General features: G+C 41.8%; 1 protein-coding gene across 1 annotated transcript; it reads right to left on the reverse strand.

The window, feature by feature from the left end:
• Positions 1-10,800: 10,800 nt before the first annotated feature.
• CD5L (CD5 molecule like) lies at positions 10,801-20,732 on the reverse strand. The gene is made up of 6 exons (XM_060008495.1): positions 20,624-20,732; positions 18,339-18,365; positions 14,972-15,295; positions 13,867-14,184; positions 12,992-13,312; positions 10,801-11,774 (listed from the first exon to the last, which is right to left on the reverse strand). The coding sequence occupies exons 1-6, from the start codon at positions 20,649-20,651 to the stop codon at positions 11,767-11,769; spliced, it is 1,026 nt and encodes a 341-aa protein (XP_059864478.1). The 5' UTR covers positions 20,652-20,732; the 3' UTR covers positions 10,801-11,766.
• Between the last annotated feature and the right edge of the window lie 794 nt (positions 20,733-21,526).

Raw genomic sequence — 21,526 nt, forward strand, 5'->3', positions numbered from 1 at the left:
GAGGACGGGGTCAGGGGACTGGAACTGGAGGTGCTCTCTCATCGAAAAAAGAATTCACCTTAGAATCAGGAGGCAGTGGCTTGTCAGAGGTTTGAGGAAGTCGGGATCAGAAGTAACACAACTGAAAGCACACATTTACAGAAATAGAAGAAGGAACAAGAGCCTTCTGATGGCCAATCTCTATTTCCTCAGCTCTGGAGGCCAAGAAAATTAAATATAATCCTGTTTATAGTTTGGTTCTGTTTCCAAAATGTGAAGATAATGCATATTAGTACATCAGCTCCTTCTTCAAGAACACAGGTAGCTCAAAGGAAGTTTCCCAAAGGCAGTTTCTGACTTTGATGAACATCTCATCAGGCAGTGGTTCTGCTGAAATTCAGACGGCATGTCTGTCATCTTTGATAAAGATGTCTCCTCGACCGTATCTAATCAGCACATCCTTTTGTCTCACAGCAGCCTCTATCGTAGTCACGCTATGTACAAGAGTCAGTAAGGTGGGGACCGATGGACTGTCACCCAGGTTATGTGTAATGTCTGACAGTTGTTACACAGGATGATTTTCAGGGTCAAGCTATCCATAAAATACTAGCTTGCATATTTAAACATTCACAGTGTACCAATAAGTGAGCGTGAAACAGCTGAAAAATAAAATCATGGGAAATTACAACCTGGGCAACATTTATAAGTGAAATACAGGAAACAGGCATATGCAAATTATCTTCTGGGCATTTGGGGTCAGTTCACCATTATCACTAACCCTGGCGCTTGCAATATTGTTCCCCCCCTCACCCGAAATCAGGATATTTATAATCTCTTCCATTTCTTCCTTGAGCACCTGTGGCTACCAGTTCTCCACACTTGAAGCCTGTATTTAATTCTGATTGTGGATTAGAGGGGAATAAGACATCTTAATTTTCAACATTTCTTGAATCTTTGAGTATCTAGGCATAAGAATGTGTAGAAGCTAAGATATTAAGGACCTGGGAAGAGGCTATTCAGTAATGACTTCCAAGTCCAGGTATCCAGTCCGAAGAGGAAGACTGAGAAAAGAAACAAATGGTCTTGTAATAACCTAAATGGGAGAAGAATTTGAAAAAGAATAGATATATGTTTATGTATAACTGAATCACTTTGAAACTAACACAACATTGTAAATCAACTATAGTTCAATATAAAATAAAAACTTTAAAAAAGAAAGAAACAAATGGTCAGTGATGTGCAAAGCTGGAGGGAAGAGGGAGCAATGTTGGGGACCAGACCAAAGACCCCTAGGAAATTGCCAAAAACAGGAAAAGTGTGCCACAGCTTTGTTTATTGACTTGGGAAAGCCTGTGTGGGGACGAGTTTGACTGGTTTAAAGTTTCAGGGCCAAGGTATAAAACTCAATGAGAAATGTGGAACCCTCTAAACTCAGAGCATAAGGGTATGTTTCTGCATATACTGTGCTGTTTAACACCTTTTCCTGTGCTCATGTGTGTGCCTTCACAATTTCTTCAGATTAAAATATCTGTTCCAGTATGGAGGTTCCTTAAAAAACTACAAATAGAACTACCATATGACCCAGCAATCCCACTACTGGGCATATACCCTGAGAAAACCATAATTCAACAAGAGTCATGTACCAAAATGTTCATTGCAGCTCTATTTACAAGAGCCCGGAGATGGAAACAACCTAAGTGTCCATCGTCGGATGAATGGATAAAGAAGATGTGGCACATATATACAATGGAATATTACTCAGCCATAAAAAGAAATGAAACTGAGCTATTTGTAATGAGGTGGATAGACCTAGAGTCTGTCATACAGAGTGAAGTAAGTCAGAAAGAGAAAGACAAATACCGTATGCTAACACATATATATGGAATTTAAGGAAAAAAAATGTCATGAAGAACCTAGGGGTAAGACAGGAATAAAGACACAGACCTACTAGAGAATGGACTTGAGGATATGGGGAGGGGGAAGGGTAAGCTGTGACAAAGCGAGAGAGAGGCATGGACATATATACACTACCAAATGTAAGGTAGATAGCTAGTGGGAAGCTGCCGCATAGCACAGGGAGATCAGCTCGGTGCTTTGTGACCGTCTGGAGGGGTGGGATAAGGAGGGTGGGAGGGACGGAGATGCAAGAGGGTAGAGATATGGGAACATATGTATATGTATAACTGATTCACTTTGTTATAAAGCAGAAACCAACACACCATTGTAAAGCAATTATACTCCAATAAAGATGTAAAAAAAAAATCTGTTCCTCCTTCTCCATGGGTTTAAAGATTGCATTATTTATCAAGTTCTCACACTTTTATTTTTATAACATTAATACATACATATATACCAAGAAATGGAACACGCCTTTAAGTTATGCAATACTATAATGAAATGAAAAACCATGAACCCACTCACAAAGATTCTAGTGAAGTAAATGGGGATAAGAGCTGATTCAGGAGGTGGTAAGTGAACAGGTGCACCACTAGAAAGGAGAGGAATGTGAAATCCTCTGGGGGAAATCACTGGGGCTCCAACATCAGGATACGAATTTACACAAGAAGATGCTTCTGTTGGGAAATCAGCACCTTTTGCTCCATGGAGCAGTGATGAGGGCACAGAGGTGATTTGAACTCAAATGCAATAGTTTGGAGAGTGAAGTAACAGAGCACAATGCAGAGAAAAGATCTGCAATGCTCATGGGTTATATCTAACAAACCCCACTTTCTGCAGGGGAAACTGTGATGGTTAATGTTCCATGTCAACTTGTCTGGGCTATAGTGCCCAGATGCGTGGTCAAAAACAGGAATCTTCATTCCCATATATTACAGATGAAGAAAATGTGGTCCATAGAGGAGAAGAAATTTGTTTCAAGTCACTGTAATAGATTGGATTACTACTTCCAACTATTGGCTCCCTACCTATAAGAGAATTATATATGCTTTCTCATTGTCAGGTGACTTGCTCAAGTATCCTTTGGGAGAAGTGGACATCCCTGATTCACTGGCTTTTGGCTTGGCTATGGGACCTGCCAAAGTGATGTAAATGTACAAGGTACTTGCTGCATCCATTCAGACACTTCATTGAGGTTTCATGGTTTGATTTGACTGCTCCTTCAACACATTTCCTAGAATGAGATGACAGAGGAAACTTGAACCCAGCCCACAGCCTGTAGCTAAGCCCAGCTGAGCCCAGAAAAACCTCAGCTGACCTGCAACCCTCAGTTAGCCTGGGCAAGAAATAAAAGTTTACATTGTAAGTCATGAGATATCAATATGGTTTATTACCATAGCAAACGCTAACACAGTCACACAACAGATTTGTGGCTGGGTACTACTAATATGCATTGTCAATTTGATTTCATCTTCAAATTAATATTACTCATTTACTTATTGGATCTCTGCTCTGGACTGTTAGGAGTACACACCCTCTATTCCTCTGTTTTCATAAAAGGAAGAGATTTTCTGTCCATACTTCAGGAAGAATATTATCAAGGAGATGTGATTTATTTGATTGATAAATTTAGGAGAAGCAATTGAGCGAGCTTGCCCTAGTGCCACCTGGGTTTTCTCTTTGTGCTACCAGACTTCTCCATGCTCTAATCTGCCACTGTCCATACAAAAGGAGTCTGTCCCTGTTGCAGAGGCCGATAAGTGTCTAAACTGCGTGTGGCTGGCATGGTAAATCTGCCTAGTACAGCAGTGAGTTATCAGAGAACCCACTGAGGTCACACAACTGAAGCCACTTCCTCCAAAGTACTTTTTATTGGTGAGAAAGCTGAAGTTTGATTCCCTCTGCATGACTCTTGCTACTCTCAGTTTGTTCCAAAATTGGGTGAGTAAGAAAGGGGTATTACTTATTGGTCTCTAAAAACGGTAATATGTGCCATGCACTGTACTGCATGCTGGGTTTACAGTGATTTTTTTTTTTTAAAGACATGTTTAAGTGCCAGGAACCCACAGTATAGTAGAGAAGAGAGATATATAAGCAAACAAAACACAATGAAGTGATTAACATGATGACTGGAATAGTCATGGGTATAGAGGTAACAGAGTGGAGAGTCTAATTGAACTTATATCAGGAAAGGGGTGGGGTAAGGGAATTAAGCAAACCTTTCTAGAGGATGTGATGTGTAAGCTGAATTTCCAAGAATGAGTAGTAGTTCAGCTAGCTTCTAGGTAGGGAAGAACATTCTAAACACACAAAATCATCAAGTCATGAGTAGTGAGGCATTTTTGCTGAGATATTTGTAGTTTGATTTTTATTTATTTATTTAATTTATTTTTGGCTGCGTTGGGTCTTCATTGCTATGCACGGGCTTTCTCTAGTTGCGGTGAGCGGCGGGTACTCTTAGTTGCGGTGCGCAGGCTTCTCATCGCGGTGGCTTCTCCTGTTGCAGAGCACGGGCTCTAAGAGCACAGGCTTCAGTAGTGGTGGCACGCAGGCTTTAGAGCGCAGTCTCAGCAGTTGTGATGCACAGGCTTAGTTGTTCTGCGGCATGTGGGATCTAACCGGACCAGGGCGCAAAACTTTGTCCCCTGCATTGGCAGGCGGGTCCTCAACCACTGTGCCACCAGGGAAGCCCTGTAGTTTGATTTTATTGGAACAAAGTATGAAGAAGTACTAACATGAAATGAGGCTGAAGAGACACAGAGGATAAATCATGAAAGGCTTTAAATGCAATCCTAGGAATTTTGAATGTACTTTCCAGGCGGTGAGTTGGGCCAGGTGGGGCTATGATGAGCTGGAGAAAGAGTTCCTCATCCAAGGGAGCAGTTGCTACTCTGTTTCAGTTGGTCATTGCCAGGAGGTTAAAATAACATGTTACTAGATCTTCTGACTGTCCAAGGAAATCAGAGTTTGGGAATTTTATGTAAAATCTACTAATTTTTAAATGTTTAAGACTAATTTTAAAAAATTTTTGAAAACAAGCATTTTTGTAGAGCCCCACAGCTTTGTGACCTCTGCTCTAGGTCATGGTCAGGGGACAGACACTACTAATCATACAGAAAATGAACTAGGGAGAGGATAACCTGGACATTATGAAGCTCTGAAGCAGGAGTAGGAATGGAGAGAAGTGGACTTAGTTAAGGAAATGTTTGAGAGAACTTGGCGACAGGCTGGACATGCAGGGAGAGAGACTTTTTTTTTTGTTGTTGTTGTTGTCTTTTGGCCTAAGGTGGAATGACAAGGCCACCAACTAAGATAGTAATAGGGCAGTAACAGAAAGTTCAGGAAATAAAGAGAAAATATTATAAGTTTTAGATATGATGAGTTTGAACATTTTGAGGTAGAAAAGTTACTCATTTTACTCATGAGGAATCTACAACTCAGCGATGTTAAGTAATTTTCAGAGTTTTACCTGTGATAAGAACTAAGGCTGATATAACCCCAATGACTTTATCTTACACCTACATGTGCTGTCACACATAATAGCCACTAACGACGAATATTTTCTGAGCACTTGAAATGTAGCTAGTTCAAATTGAAATGCACCGTAAGTGTAAATTACATACGGGATTTTGAAAACTTAGTAAGAAAAAAGGAGATTGTAAAGTACCTTGTTAATTTTTTATATTGATTACCTGTTAAATGATAACATTTTGGGTATATTGAGTTAAATAAAACGTATTATTAAAATTAATTCCACCTGTTCTTTTTTTTTTACTTTTTTCTAGTGTGGCTACTAGGAAATTTTAAATTATATATGTGGCTCATATTATATATCTATTGGACAGAGCTGCCCTAGACCATGACCCTCAACAAGAAGGTGCTTTCTAACTCTGCCCACAGCCAGTCTGTAGAGAACACATGGGCCATTAGGCACACCTATCCCATTATCATGTGTTAAGCCCCATGAGAGGATGCCTTCACCTCAGAGTAAAAGAAAAGAAACCCAAGAAGGGGGGACTTCCCTGGTGGCACAGTGGATAAGGCTCTGCCCTCCCAATGCAGGGGGCCTGGGTTCGATCCCTGGTCAGGGAACTAGATCCCACTTGCATGCTGCAACTAAGGAGCCAGCAAGCCTCAACTAAGGAGCCTTGGAGTCGCAACTGAGGAGCCCGTCTGCCACAACTAAGGCCCAGCACAACAACAAAAAAAGGGTAAATAAATAAATAAATATTAAAAAAAAAAAAGAAGAAGAAACCCAAGGAGGGGAAAGCATGGGCTAGGGGAAGAATAAAAGTGACATTATCTAGTTTCCCACGCACCTCCAAGGAGCGTTTTGGATCTAAGTCCTGCATTAGGAGGACATCATGAGATGAGGACCTTCTTACAACTTTCAGAGCATCTTCATGAATTTAAATAAAATTGTGGGCCCATCTTACTGATTGCTTTAGGTCTAGGTGACCTTCCCCTCAGAATAGATTACTGGGTGGTCCTGATGAAGAAATACTGAGGACCTAAGTGAATCCCATGAGGCAAGATCTGAGCGGGACTCCTGCGAAGCATCTCGCAATGCTGGGGAGCTGGATACCCACCTTGGGCTCTCTTTTCCTACTGGAGAAACCACAGGCTCAGGGAGACCCTCTCAGTGTGGCACAGTGGCAGCCTAGGGGAGGGATGATGCAAAGTGAAACTGCTCCTTTACCCTTCTAATGTAGTCCTTCTCAGTCTCTGTGGTCCAGGGGTTCTTTTTCAGCCTCACCTCCAGGTTCTGGAATTTTCACAATGACGTTCTTATCTATGGATAGTTGCTAGCTGTTTTTCTTATGAGGACTGAAGTCTGGAATGACCTATGTCGCCATCTTGATGACAGTACCTCAATTCATCTGTGTTTTAATAAGGAGGGCATGAGCTATAAATGTCACCTGTGTAAACAAGTTGATTGGTCATCCAACCGATCAGAATCACTCAAGGGTAATACGTTGTAGTGGTACCTCTGTTATAGACCTTAGTCCTCATCTTTTCAGATCCATAAACTTGATTTTATAAATGCAGTGAGAATTGATTCATTACTGATAAATGGGCTTATCTAACTAAACTTACACAGGACAGGTAAATTACCACTTTATTAAGTTAAAACAGGAAAATTGGTTAGGGTTATTATGGTTAGAAATAAAAAAAGCAATGAGATAGGGACTTCCCTCATGGTCCAGTGGTAAAGAATCAGCCTTCCAATGCAGAGGATGAGTGTTCGATCCCTGGTTGGGGAACTAAGATCCCACATGCTGCGGGGCAACTAAGCCCATGTGCTGCAACTACTGAGCCCACACGCCTCAATTAGAGAGCCCACATGCCACAAACTACAGTGCCCACGTGCTCTGGAGCCTGTGTGCCACAACTAGAGAGAAGCCCATGCACCGAAATGAAAGATCCTGCATGCCACAGCTAAGACCTGATGCAGCCCCCCCAAAAAAAGAAAAAAAATGAGATAATTCAATAAAAATTTAATATATATTAATATGTATACTATAATATATATTACATATCATGATATGTAATATACATATATTATAAACCTACAACAGTTTGTCACAGAACCCAAGACCAGGAATGCAGTTGGATTCCAGGAAAAGATGAGAACCAGAAATTGAAAATGTTGTTCGGGTTCTTTGTCTCTCATCTATGTCCCTCTCTGTGCATCTCGTTCGTTCATTTCTTGTATCTCTGCGGAAGGGCTTCCTCTCATTCTCTGATCTATGTGGAAAATGACCACCCACAGCTCCTGGGTTAATTTGTTACAAGTCTAGCTACTTGGAGAAACTAACCTGATTTCAATCAGAGTTCCTGTCTCCTGGGAAGGGTTGATTGATCTAGCTTGGACATAAGCCCACTCTTGGTATCAATCAACTGTAGCCAGAATGGCATGCTCATATTGTTGAAAAATGCTCCTTAGTATTTACCCAAAAGAGTTTAAAACTTATGTCCACACAAAAATCTGCACACAGATGTTTATAGCAGCTTTATTTATGATTGTCAAAACTTGGAAGCACCAAGATGTCGTTCACTAGATAAATGGATTCAAAAAACAAAGTGGTACATCCAGACAATGGAATGTTAGTGCTAAAAAGAAATGAGGGCTTCCCTGGTGGCACAGTGATTAAGGATCCGCCTGCCAATGCAGGGAACACAGGTTCGAGCCCTGGTCCAGGAAAATCCCACATGCTGTGGAGCAAGTAAGTCCCTGCACCACAAATACTGAGCCTGCGAGCCACAACTACTGAGCCTGTGTGCCTAGAGCCACCACAATGAGAAGCCCGCACATTGCAAATAGAGAAAGCCCAGGTGCAGCAACGAAGACCCAACGCAGCCAAAAATAAATAAATAAATAAAAAATTGAAAAAAAAATTTTAGAAGTAGATTGTAAAATAATACAAAAAAAGTTTTAAATAAATAAATAAAAGAAATGAGCTATCAAGTCATGAAAAGACACGGAGGAAACTTAAATACATATTACTAAGTGAAAGAAACCAATCTGAGAAGGTTATATACTGTACAATTCCAATAATATGACTTTCTGGAAAAGGTAAAACTATGGAGACAATAAAAGGATCAGTGGTTGCTAGAGGTTAGAGGGGCATGAGGGATGAATAGGCAGAGCACATAGGATTTTAGGTAGTAAAACTATTCTGTATGATACTCTAATGGTGAATACACATTTATAAATTTATCCAGACCCATAGAACAACATCAAGAGTGAACCCTAATGTAAACTATGGAATCTGAGAGATAATGATATTTCAGTGTAGGTTCAAATATACTACTCTATTGGGAATGTTGAGAATGGGGCAAGTTATGCATATGTGAGAGCAGGAGGTGTATGGGAAATCTTTGTACCTTCCACTGTGTTTTGTTGTGAACCTAAAATTGTTCTTAAAAAAAATAATAAAGTCTTAAGATACACAACAAATAATGTTGGCAAGGAATTCTCCAGGAGCATCTTGCATAGTTTTTAGAAAAAAACATATGTGTGGGGGGGTGTGGGTCAGAAGACCATCAAAAATAAATATCCAAAATAAAATATAATTTATAGTAAAAATAAAGTGAGTGAGCCGAGTCTCACATTTCCTGATTAGCATGGAATATTAGATATCTAGGAGCTTTAGAGGAAGCCAAATGATCATCAGAAATTTTTTTGGTGAGCTTTGAAGGAATGCAATTGATTTTTTAAAATACTATTTATATCTGTTTTACTCCGGCTAAACTAATTGCTGTAAAAACCTCCTCAACACCTCAGTGACTTAACACAAATAAGCTTTATTTCTTATTCATGACACAATCAGCAGAGTGTGTGTCATTCAGAGATCCACACTGTCATTCAGAGATCCAGGCTCCTTCCATCTTCTGGGTCTGCCCTCCCCTAGGTCTTTGGGGTCTTCTCTAACAAGCCAGCAGGTAAGGAGAGAAAGAGCATTGAGAAGGCACACTATTGTTAACTGCCTTGATATGAAAGTGTCATAAATTATTTCCACTGTGAGAATGAGACATATGGTCCCACTTAGATCAAAGGGACACCTGGGAGCCCTAGTTACTTGAGAAGCCTGGGACCATCAGGCAGCAAGTCCAAATGGAGATTGATTGTGGCCAATTTGCAGCTGCAGCCTCAGGGTAAACTCCCAGTGGTGGGTCCCCTCCCCACTGGAGATTATGTAGGTGCTTAGTGTTAGGCTCTGGCTCCACAGACCTGGAGGCCCATTGCTGCCCAGGACTCTTGTAAGAAGGTGTAGTTAGCAAGTGCATGCTGAGCACTTCGTGAGTAGCTAGGGATCTGGAACTGGGCAAGGGTCAGGAGAGGCTGCTTACAGGACAGGTACTTGGAGGATAAGGTGTATGCCAACTGGCAACTTCTAAAATACCCAATGGGTAAAATTCTCATTGAATGAAGAGCTCCAGTTTACTGCACTTCTTTGCTAGGGTTGGGGCAGGAGTCTGGTTGGGGTATCTTCTATAAGACAAACTTGGGATAGACTAGTGGCATGTCCAGGAAGAAGAAACAAACATGAATATTTGTGAGCACTGTCAGTCACTGTCACTATGCTAACTTCTTCAGGCTCTGATATACTATTTCATCCATGTCCACTTTGGAAATCAAGATAAACAGCCATATTCTTGGGTCAGGGAACAACTTTCTCCTGGACAGTGCTAATAGGCTAGTGTCAACTTTGACTTTCAGCTTCTCAGTTTCCTCTATTTAAGTGACACATTCTTATTAGATGTCCAATGCTACCTATTAGGCTACTGTCATGTCTTGCGTTCTGCGTTGGATCACCCGGCCTCCTCTAAGAGGTATTATTTTTATCTAATTTGTTCTCAGGGGTCTTGTTAAGTAGGAATTTTACAAAAGAAATTTTAGTGTAGAAATTAAGGCGAAATCAAAGTTCCTTTTGTGAAATGCCAACCCTGTTCTACTCAGGATAAGAGAGCTTTCCAATGACTCAATCAAGGCAGTTCAGCAGGCCTCTAGATTCTAGATATAATACTGTGTGGTTTAGGGAACATGATACTAGTCTGTAGGGAAAATCAGGAGGACCTGAGATAACTGATCAGTTAAAGGCAAAATCTCTTTGAGTAGACAGGATAGATCTCAAAATGTCTGTTAAGGCATTTTCTTCTCTTCTATGAAGCTAGGTTTCTTTACATATTTTCCCATTATAGGAAATAGACAGGGAGAAAGTTCTCCATCCAGAGGAGAAAGCTATATTACACATAAGATTGCATCTGCTGGCAGATTGCATCTTCTACCTAATCCTGCCTAAAAGGTCATCCCTGTAAAGCTGAGACACCTGCTTCCTCTTGGGTAGAAAGAGTATATCACAGAGAGAGGCAACTGTTGAGACTGTGAGAACTACTTTATTAGAAAGCATAAAGGTAGGCATATTACAGGTACTCGACTCGGCCTCAGAATCTAAAGTTGTCAGTTTTTAGAATTAAGTCATGATTCTCTCCTTAGTATCATTCTATCTTGCCTCAGACTTGCAGATCCTAAAGTCCGAGTTGACAGAATTAAAATTATATCATCTGGTTGGCATGAGGCATGACTCTGGACCTCCCTAAACTCTTTCTGCATCTCTTCCTTTCCCTTCTCCTAGTGGCAGCTCCATAGCCAATACATTTTTCCTTGGAAAAATTATAGTGAATTTATGAGATTCTTCTTGTTCAATGTACACCATGTTGGCAAGATGTATATGGATGGTCAACAAAGATATTTTATTATGGGCATTCAGGGAGTGTGATCTTTTTTTCCAAGTGTCATGAAAAGGTCTAGGATTACATGATACTGCACTGCTCTTGAAAGAATGGTCTACTCTCATCAAAGAATAGGAGAATATTCAGATGTTAATTGTTGTGATCACCTGAAGGTTAAGAAAAAGCGTTCAAAAAGACTCTAAGCTTTCCCCCAACTTTCATGTAATTGTTAACCCATATTCCCCTTCAAATGTTCTTTTGTTGTCTCATTCCTTTCATGTTCTTTACAGACATAGATCTTGTCTTGAAAAGGGCCTGTGTGGTCAAAGTAACAGGCCTGGGAATGCCAGGCTGGTTGAGAAGAAGCAGGAGAAGCCAGAACCGATGCCAAAGGGTCAGCAGTGAGGAGAGGGCGACTGGGAGCTCATCTTCCCCAGCAAGAGAGAATTCAACAACTCATATCTCCAGGCAATGATAGGGGTGCTTGGCTCTGAGAGCAAAGTATAAGCAGAGTGTTCAGATTCCTGCTGAGGGGCTGAGGGAGTGGTAGCTAAGCCTGCAGTCTCAGTGCTCATGCCAGGCCATTCTGGCCCAGAAGAAAGCAAAAGACACAGGGATCCTGCAGGGATCAGGTCAAGCATCAAGAAGGCCAGGCTACAGTTCTGTAAAGAGAAGAAGAATGTACAGTAAGGATGGGGACATGCCAAGAGGGGATTATTTCATTCAGACCCAAAGAGGCCAAGAAAGAAGACTGGGTTCCAGAATAGGAAACAGAGACCCTCCCAGACCTAATCACACACATATCTCACACTGATGTGGACCATGTCAGAATCTGGTACAGTGTCCCAGGCACTTAATTCAACCAGCTCCCCTATGAGTCACAAACAGTATTCACATATATTAACACTTCTCACCCTCACACAATCACAAAACTCTTCAAGAGGAATGGGACGAGTGTCTCCCTTTTTAACAGTGAAAATACTGAGGTCTTGAGTAGTTAAGTGACTATCTAAGATTAACTAGCCTCAGAATGGCAGCAGCAAGGCTCAAACCCTAGTCTTCTGTCACTAAAGCCCTCCTTTTCTGGGCACTAGCTGCTCTTCATATCTTTGGTCCACTATCAGCTCTTACCCAGTTCCATAGCTGAGCATTTAACCAGGCAGCCCTGCATGCCAGTTTCCCACCCTGATTAAAAAGCTGGGCTTCAGAACTGTGACTCTCTTGAGTCAGTCACCCAATGGCTATGCTTGCATTTCCGGACTCACATCGGGGACAGGATCTCTTCCTTCACTCCCCCATAGAGGTCTACAGTTCAGGGTTAGTATCCTGGCTTCTCTAGAAAGACACTCATGGGCATTCCCAAAGAGCCCCCCAGCCCAGCCCCATTCCCACAGGTTAACTTAATATCTGGGGAGTGACAATAGGTAGAATGAGATGGGACAATTTTCTGTAGTTTAAACTTAGAGTTTGAGGACTGAGGTCATCTAAGACAACTAATTCTGAGTTAAGAGTCAATACTGGTCATTTTAGTTCTGCCCTATCATTTGAAAACAATTTTTATGATTTTGGAAAGTTACTTATTGACTGACTCTTACTTTCTTCATGTTTAACATAAAAGTGTTAATTCAATAATTTTCAAAATGCTTTTTGTTCTCATATTCAATAACTGTATGGTATGGGGTTTATTATTATTATTATCATTCTATTCACTACTAGAATGTCTCAATTAAATTCCTTGAAGAACACACAAAGTAGGTGACAATTATGGGCAGCTGTATGGCACTGGTAGAATAACCCTTATCCTCAGAGTTCACCCCCACCACACTCTTCTTCAACTCCCTCAATGTCAGTCCCCTTGGGTTCCATCTACAGGACTTACCTAAGCAGGTCACGGCCACATCTTCCTTGTGGTTGCAGTTGTGATGCCCCCAGAACCTGTGCCGACATTGCTCCAGGGACTGCTCCTTCCCTGAGCAATGAACATCATCTAGCCAGATGCGGCCAGCTCCAAGGCCAAAGTTTCTCCGGGCTTTGGCAGATAGAAAGATTGACTCCCCACAGCCCAGTTGCTTGCACACCACCTGTTCCTCCTTTTCTCCCCAGCCATCATCACAGACAGAGCCCCATTCGCCCTTGTGCAGCACCTCCAGTCTCCCAGAGCAGCGGGTGTCTCCTCCTACCAGCCTCAAGTCAAAGGAATCTGCAGGGTCAGGGGATGGAGAGAGGCATGGAAAGAAGAAAAAATAACATCATCTACATCCTCATTCAAATCCCATCAGCACTTTTGAAACTCTTTACCTGTGTTTCTGTGATTATATGATTAGTTTCTGTGATTATAGCCCTTGCTCTAGGTTCCAATCCATGTGGCCCAGGACTGTTTCCTTAACTAAGATCTTTTCACTTTCCCATTTATTTTATAAAAATCTAATATTTATGAATGACTTTCTAGTCGTTTTTTAAAATTGGAGACTTCAACAAGTACATGGAATGGTGTGTCCTTTTCCTATTATATAAAATTCAATATAATAATAGTTCATATTAATACATCGCTTAATATCATTTAAAGCATTTTCATATACAAAGGTAAGTATCATTATCTCCATTTTAAAAACAAGACAATTGATGAGCAGCACACTTAAATAACTTTGCCATGGTTATGTGATGCATGAGTAGTTCTCTGTAAACATTGGTTGAATAGAATTCCATTTAATCAAATTCATGAATGAACCTAGTCGCTGGACTTATAGGCATTACCTTCGCATTCGACCCATGTGTCCTCATCATGGGTGCAGTTATTGTTCCCCCAGAGCCCAGAAGGGCAATCATGAAGGTTTCCTTCTTGTCCTGAGCATGACACCTTGCTCAGCCAGATGGGCCCTTGGCCCTGTGTATCCTTGTTGCAGCATCTTTGGGTCAGTGTGGCCCTCCCACACCCCAGCTGCCGGCACACCACCTTCGCGGCTGAGAGATTCCAGCCTGCCTTGCACACGGTGCCCCATTGCTCTCGGTGCTTCACCTCCACTCGCCCTTTGCAGCGACCAGGGCCACCAACCAGCCGCACAGTCTCTGGAACTATGGGAAAAGAAAGATGAAGCGTCTGCTCTTTGTAAGAACACATCTTTCCCAGAAAAGGGGGCTCCTAACACTGAATTTTTCTAAGAAATAAGAATGAGACCTCAGTATCAGGGCGCAAGCATTTAGTGATTGTTTATCTGATAACAAACTGTGGGGTAACAAAGAGAAGACATGAACTAGTCCTTTAGCCAAATCACAGTCTAATGGAGGAGGAGATAGACACAGAGAGAGAAATTATTAATACATAGAAAGCAAATATATGAATGGAGCAAAGGAATACAACAACAACAACAATTATATATATATATATATTCACATATATATGTATGTGTGTGTATATATATAGCTAGATAGATATACACACAGTTGTTGTGTGTTGGTTTCCTATGAGTGTCTCCTGTCTATCTAGCTAGATGGTGGACCCCTTGAGAACTGAAAAAGCATGCATTATACTTTGGGAGCTCATTTCTTCCCCATAACTCCACCTGAGCTCTAGATGCAAATGTTTAGTGGTTGTTGGATTTGTGCATGTTTGTGTGTGTGAAGAAGAGAAACAGGTTCTCATATAGATTGAAACTAAGAGAAAATCATTAGCTCAACCAAGGATGAGTAGCAATTCTACCTGAGGATAATGTTTGTCTCCAGTGTCCACAACTGAGGAAGTGTAAGATGTGAAGGACAAGGAGCCAATTAGCCATTAGTTCATGGTGGAGAATAAGGACAAAGAGTGGTCATGTGGGGTGTGGGCAGCTGGCAGATAGTTCTTGAGCCCTGCCATACTCACTTTCACACATAGCCCCTGCATCCTCATTGTGGGAGCAATCAAAAACATCTTCCTCTTGCTCACAATGAATCAGTTTACTTTCCATCCCACTGCAGTTGACCGCTTGGATGAGGACTTTTTGGTCTTTTTCTGCCAATGGCTTATATAAAGTACCACTGGGTGTCCCTGTGGCTGCTCCACAGCCCAGCTCCCGGCACACCACTTCCACATCTTTCATGTCCCAGCCGTCATCACACACGGTGCCCCACTGGCCGTCCCGTTCCACTTCCACCCGCCCTTCACAGCGATGGCGACCTCCTACCAGTCGCGTTCTGGATGAAGACTCTGCAAAGAAATGAGATATTGGCTGGAGATCTGGGAGGAGCCCAGAGAGTACTCAGGCATGTATGCAGTCTTCTTAGAATTCTTCCACCACTTCCAGTGCATGGAAAATTGAGGGATGAGAAAGGAGGGGCCAAAAGGGAAGAGGAGCTTCAGAACTCCATCTCTGAGTTCTAGCCCTGCTACACTCTTAATTGTACCCTACCAAGAAACTCCATTTCAAGACACCTAGATATGACTGCTAGTTTTTGAAAACCAGCGGTCATATCTAGGTGTTTGAAGATTAAGAGAAAGAGGTTGGTTGAACATCCAGCAGAGTTTTTAGAATCGCTGGCGGTCAGGATAAGAAGGACCTATAGAGATCATCAAGTCTACCCCACCATTTCACTGATGAAGAAAATGATCCTCATGAAATTCAAGGTCATATGGCCACACTGTCAAATAGTGGAAAACCCAGGTCAGAACAGGAGTGTAGAGATGATATCTGTTTTTGTCCTTTCTTCCTCATGACTCTGTCTCCCCCCATGGCAGTTAGATTGAGGCAAGGTGTCTGGATATAATTTGCGCTGAACAACCTAACTCTCTCTCCCAGTATCAATGATCCACCACCACTCATCCTTGCTACTTCTATGACATTTTCCCATGTCCAAGAACCCAGCTCAGAAGAAATACAGAGAATACTGGGCAAAGGAAGAATCAGAGCCTCAGAGTCTCAGGGCCCCAAAACTGAGTCTAGAGGATTCAAGGGGTTGGGAGTAGGAGATATGCTTCACAGAGCCTCCAGATAATTTCTGAGGAATCCAGGATGTGTTTCTACTTCTTGACTACAACTGTGAGGTAGAAAAGACTAATAGAAATTCTTTCCCTTCTACTAAGACTTAGACATGGAGTAGAGATGGTTGTGTAGGGAGCCCAGGGAAGAGCCCACCAGGAAATAAACTTCTGGATACTACATTCCAGGTATTGTTTTATGAACTCAGAGAATAGTGATGACAAGATAGTTAGCATTGTTGCCCTCAAAGAGATTATATTTAATAGGCTTGAGGCAATCCCACCAAGTCCTCTCAGCCCCAGAGTGATAGAGTGAGAAAAAAACCTAAATTTGCCATGCATCCATGGAGAGGTCTGTTGAACCTGGAGGGGCCACATTCAGACTGGTGGTCTGTGATCTGTTAGAATATGAACAGTATAACATGTGACAACATGGGCCACATGGAATGACCCAGATCCCTGCAAAAATGGAATACAATTTCTCAGGACAAGATTTTCCACTGCCTACCTTGTCTCAACTCTGCATAAACTCCCTAGAACTTGGCATCAACCCCAGAAGAAGCTATTGAGTGAAAAAAGTCTGACATGATTTTAAATCACACTGGGAAGTTTATGTTTGGTTTGTTCATTTGTTTTTGTTCTTCTCCTTTTCTTCCATAATTTCTTGAGGGAAGCAATATGAAGAATGGAGATTAGAGATAGAAATTAAAATAAAACTATAAAAACTAAGAAAAGTCTCCATTTTTGCACACCAAAGTTTAAGGCATGTATATCTGAGTACAAATATAATTCAAGAAGAGTCATCTAGGAATAATTTTTGGGTCATTGTAACTAAGATTAGAGCTTGGATAGGCATTATTGTGTACTCCAGCAAATATTAGCTATCAGAATCATGCATATGTTATTTCATTTTATTTTGAATGATAAAACTCTGGTATTAAATAAATGTTCATTTTCATGAAGTGGAGGACTAGAACACCTCCTAAGAAAGAAGAAATATGTTTTTAAAAATAGACAGAGAGGGCTTCCCTGGTGGCGCAGTGGTTGAGAGTCCGCCTGCCGATGCAGGGGACACGGGTTCGTGCCCCGGTCCGGGAAGATCCCACATGCCGCGGAGCGGCTGCACCCATGAGCCATGGCTGCTGAGCCTGCGCGTCCGGAGCCTGTGCTCCGAAACGGGAGAGGCCACAACAGTGAGAGGCCCGCGTACCACAAAAAAAAAAAAAAAAATAGACAGAGAGACAATGAGAGAGAGAGAGGAACACAGAATAAGTATAAAAGAAATCCAGCTTGAGGGGAGAGAAGGTCTGAGAAAAGACTTGAAAGCTAGAGAGAAGAACAGAGGGGCTCGTCAGGGCAGTGTGTCCTAGGCAGTGTGTTAGCTTACTTTATTAGCTGAGGTCTTGAAAGAGGGACCCAGGGGTGGAGGAGAAACATCTTAGGATGTGAGAAGGCTATAAAGAGAGCAGGTGTCTCCCGGCACTTGCAGTAAGGGATAGCCCTGGAGGTCAGAGAAGAAGGACCAAGTAATCTGAGTATTGGACTGAAACCCAGAAGCAGCACTCCTTTAAGGAATCAAACTGCATCTATCAGGGTGTAAAATCCTCCACATTCATAGAGGAGTTTGTAGCTGCCCCTCTCTGGTAAAGCCTCTACTATCAAGAGAAAGACTAGGCTGAAGGGATAATGTCAAAGAAACTCATAATCCACAGCCAATCCCCTTGATTTTGGACCATCAGAGCCTTCCTCTCCCACAGACTAATTCTCTCTGTGCAGCCCCTTTCTCTCCTCAGTTGAGCTGTTTGTGCTCCGCCCAAAGACTCCTCACAGAAATGGTGGCTGAAATCCAACCTGCACTTTGCTGGTGAAGCCATATGCTGCACAGAAGCTGATGCATTTCTAGTTCAATGGTACCATTAAAGCTAGCAGAGAGAACTGGAAATGGTAGAATTCAGCAGGGCAAAAGGAAGTTTGTTTCCCAGGGGGTGAGGTGTCTTCTGAGCCTGAAACAAAGCCATCTGCTACTTAGATGGGGCCGAGAGCCTTGGGTCACAGAAGCCAAGTGGAAAGGAATCCCTTTGCAAGATAAACCACCCAACTTTTTTCTTATGTGGAAATCTACCCACATAAGACTGAGTGGGTGGGTTGGGAAACCAGAAAGGAAATCTACTTGGGCTTTTTTGAACCAGAGGCTCTCTCCATGGCCCAGAGAAGTTTCAGAATTTCCACCCTCCAGAGCTTAAAGTCCTCCCTCTTAGGAACCCAAAAATCTTACCTGAGAGGCCAAGTCCAGTACAAAAGGCTGAGGAAAAAAGATAGAAGTGAATGAGATCATGTAGTCAATTTCCAAGGCTTTGTTCAAAAATGCAACTCTCTAGAAAGTCTTTGCCAAACTTTGTGGGACAGTTAGGGTGGTAAATACACAGCCTCCAAAGTTAGTCCTTGTTGGGACCTTTTCTTCCTGGAATGACCAGTCTCAAAGGACACATGGACACTGACTAGGAACCACAAAACCAGTTCTACCATAGCTAACTGACCCATCATGTTCCCTTTACATCTGATGTTGGCTCTACCCCAGGTATGGATGGATTTGGTTTTCTATTCTAGTCAATTAGACTGATTGGTGATTACCACCTAAAGTAAAAGTGTGGTGATGCAGCATCTGGGCTCAAAAGGAAAGCATGCTAGAGGTCTCCGGGCAGACACACTGGTTGGGGAAGATAAAAATGTCATAGGAAACAGCACAGAGCATAGGGAAAAATGGCAGGATGTGTCTGTGTTCACTGACACAGCATTTAGACCAGGGTCAGCAAACTTCTTCTGTAAAGGGACAGATTGTAAATATTTTAGGCTTTGTGGGCCATATAGTCTGTTTTAACTACTCGACTCTGTCATTGTAGCATTAGTGCAGCCATATATATATAAATGAATGAGCATGGCTGTGTTCCAATAAACCTTTATTTATGGACAACGAAATTGACATATTTTCATGTGTCACAAAATATTATTCTTCTTTTGATTTTTTTCCACCATTTAAAAATGTAAAATCCATTCTTAGTTTGCAGGCTGTAGTTTGCTGAATCCTGATTAATAGGTCAGAAAGCAGTTCTACATTGAGTTCCAAACTTCCAGGTTTAAGCACCAGCACATCTTTGAACCACCAGAGTTTCTCCCTACAGGATGTCTACATGATCAGACTCTTCTATTCATTAGGCTCCCTCCTAATGCTGTAGAGAGAGTCCTGAAACCTGTTGCATGTCAGTGGCCTTTGAACTGCAGAACTCATCATTCCCAACCCCGCCTGCCATCCCATCTTATAGGATCTTTCTGAAGGAGTCAATATCTTTGGACTTCCAGCCTAGAGCTTTTTAGGTAAATCTATGTATTTCATTGGCTTGTCCTGGAATATTTTCTTCCAAATACTTGCTTTCCAAATAATTTCTTAATAACCCCATGTCCTTAGTTTTCAGGATATGGCCACTCCCAGACTCAACGAGACCTTGTGTGCAATTGTCTAAAACTCAAAATTATATTATACATAACACCCTACATGTCTAATAAAGAACACAAAACATGTGTACATGCAAAGGAAACTGAATGTGATGAACCTGATATGTAGGTGTGAAAGTGACATAGCCCAAAAGTGACTTGAATACTCTGTAGCAGGGTGGATGACTATGGGTGTCACAGATAAGGAAAGCTTCATGAAGGAGGTGTGACTGAAGGTAAGTCTGAGAAATTCAACAGCACCTTCATAATGGGTGGGACTATCTGTTAGGTGATATAAGGGGTATATAGATGTTTAAGCATGTGGCCAGCACCCTGCATAGAGCACACAAGTGTCCAACTGAGAAACCAGTGTGGGCTTCAGTGATGTACTGGATCAACAAGATAATTAAAATGGATGTGATTGATTAGGGAAGGGACCTAGCAGGCACTGTTATCTTGTGAAAACGTGCCTAACAAACGTCTGAGGAACATACCATTATCTTTATTTCATAGATGAGAATGAGATTTCAGAGAGATACAGTAACTTTAAAATTCAGACAGCTAAGAAATCAAAGAGCAAGGATTGAAACTCAGATCTCTTTGATTCCAAAATCCCCATTTACTCTAAATTAATCTAAGCAATAAGAAACTGGGAAAAGCTAGTGAAACATTATATGTAACACATTTGATAAATGAAACACAATATGATAAATGAAAGTTGTTTGTCCTGCAGTTCTACTTCCTTTTCTTGCTTTATCTGCTGCTAACCTTGGTCCATTTATTTGTCTTTTTATAAATAGTGCATTTAGGAAAATTTATGTACAAATTTGTTAGTGCAAATATAGGGAAATAGGAAATTTTCTGGTAATCAAGGTGGATTATAAATTGGGTATAGATTAAGTGGCTTTGGGGATTTAGAATAATTGCCAGGTATAGAGAAAGGAGGAGAGCAAGGAAGAGCCTTTCCTTGAATGATACATAGATCTGCACCAGATGAGCAAGGAGAGGATTCCCCCAATCAAAGTTCCAGAGTATTCTGAAGCCTAGACCAAAAGGAGCAGAAATACTCACCAAGGATCAAGAAGAATAGCAAAGCCATGACCCAGGTAGCTGGAGATGGTGAGCTGAATCGTAAGGCTGGCAGGAAGCCCCAGAACAGCAATATTCAGCTTTGGTTGCAAGTGTGCTGGGAGGAGGGAAGGAGGAAGGTCCTGCCTGCACCAGAGGCTTTATCATATGACCAGAAACCAATGGGCTCAGGGGGCAGAACTGATAGAGCTGGACTTGCTGAATTCAGCATGTCCCCAGAGAACGGGAGGTGGCCGGAACTGGCAGAAAGATGCTGAAAACCAAAGAAAACAAACAAAATATTCCCAAGCTGTTATGATTTGGTTCAGCTGTAATCCCAGCTCCATCAGTCTCTGCTTCAGTCCCTTCACTATGTAAACAGGGGAAACAACTCCCATAAGGAAAGGCAAGTACCAAGAATGGGGTCACTTCATATTAGAATATCAAGCAATGCTTGTCCCCCATGTATGGTGTGTGGGGGGCAATAGGCCATTTTCAATTCTCTCCTTCCAGGTGGAAGTGACCAGAAAATATAGAAGCCAGAGATCACAGAACAACTCCAGAGTTGCCCTTGTGGGCACCATGATCCAGAGTCAAGATGGTAATCCAGAGTCAAGGTGTCAGTCTCTGCAAATAGGGCTGGATTTATTTCCTTCAAACCAGCTTTTCCAGTGATAAGCAGAGGACCTAGGACTTGGGTCTGCTTTTCTTCTATGCTTGTCCTCATTTATGCCCATCTTTGGAAGTTGAAGGGAAACAGGTCCTTATGGTAATGAAATCAAGTTGTTCTTAAGTCTAAGATATGGTGGGCAGGGATTGAGTAGCGAGACCCTCAGTATTCCCAGGTCCCCCTGCCTTGCTATTAAGTATAGCTTTTTTGTTTTTGTTTTTGTTTTTGCGGTACGC

The sequence above is a fragment of the Delphinus delphis genome, chromosome 1, assembly GCF_949987515.2.
Source record: "Delphinus delphis chromosome 1, mDelDel1.2, whole genome shotgun sequence".
Lineage (NCBI taxonomy): Eukaryota > Metazoa > Chordata > Mammalia > Artiodactyla > Delphinidae > Delphinus > Delphinus delphis.

What these genes read in the sequence shown, in the direction of transcription:
- CD5L (XM_060008495.1), bottom strand. Translation starts at nt 20,651, where the DNA reads ATGGCTTTGCTATTCTTCTTGATCCTTG. An exon ending in GCTATTCTTCTTGATCCTTG is followed by an intron (nt 18,366 to 20,623) that starts GTGAGTATTTCT and finishes TTTTTTCCTCAG; the next exon opens with CCTTTTGTACTGGACTTGGC. An exon ending in CACATGGGTCGAATGCGAAG is followed by an intron (nt 13,313 to 13,866) that starts GTAATGCCTATA and finishes CTGACCCTGCAG; the next exon opens with ATTCCTTTGACTTGAGGCTG.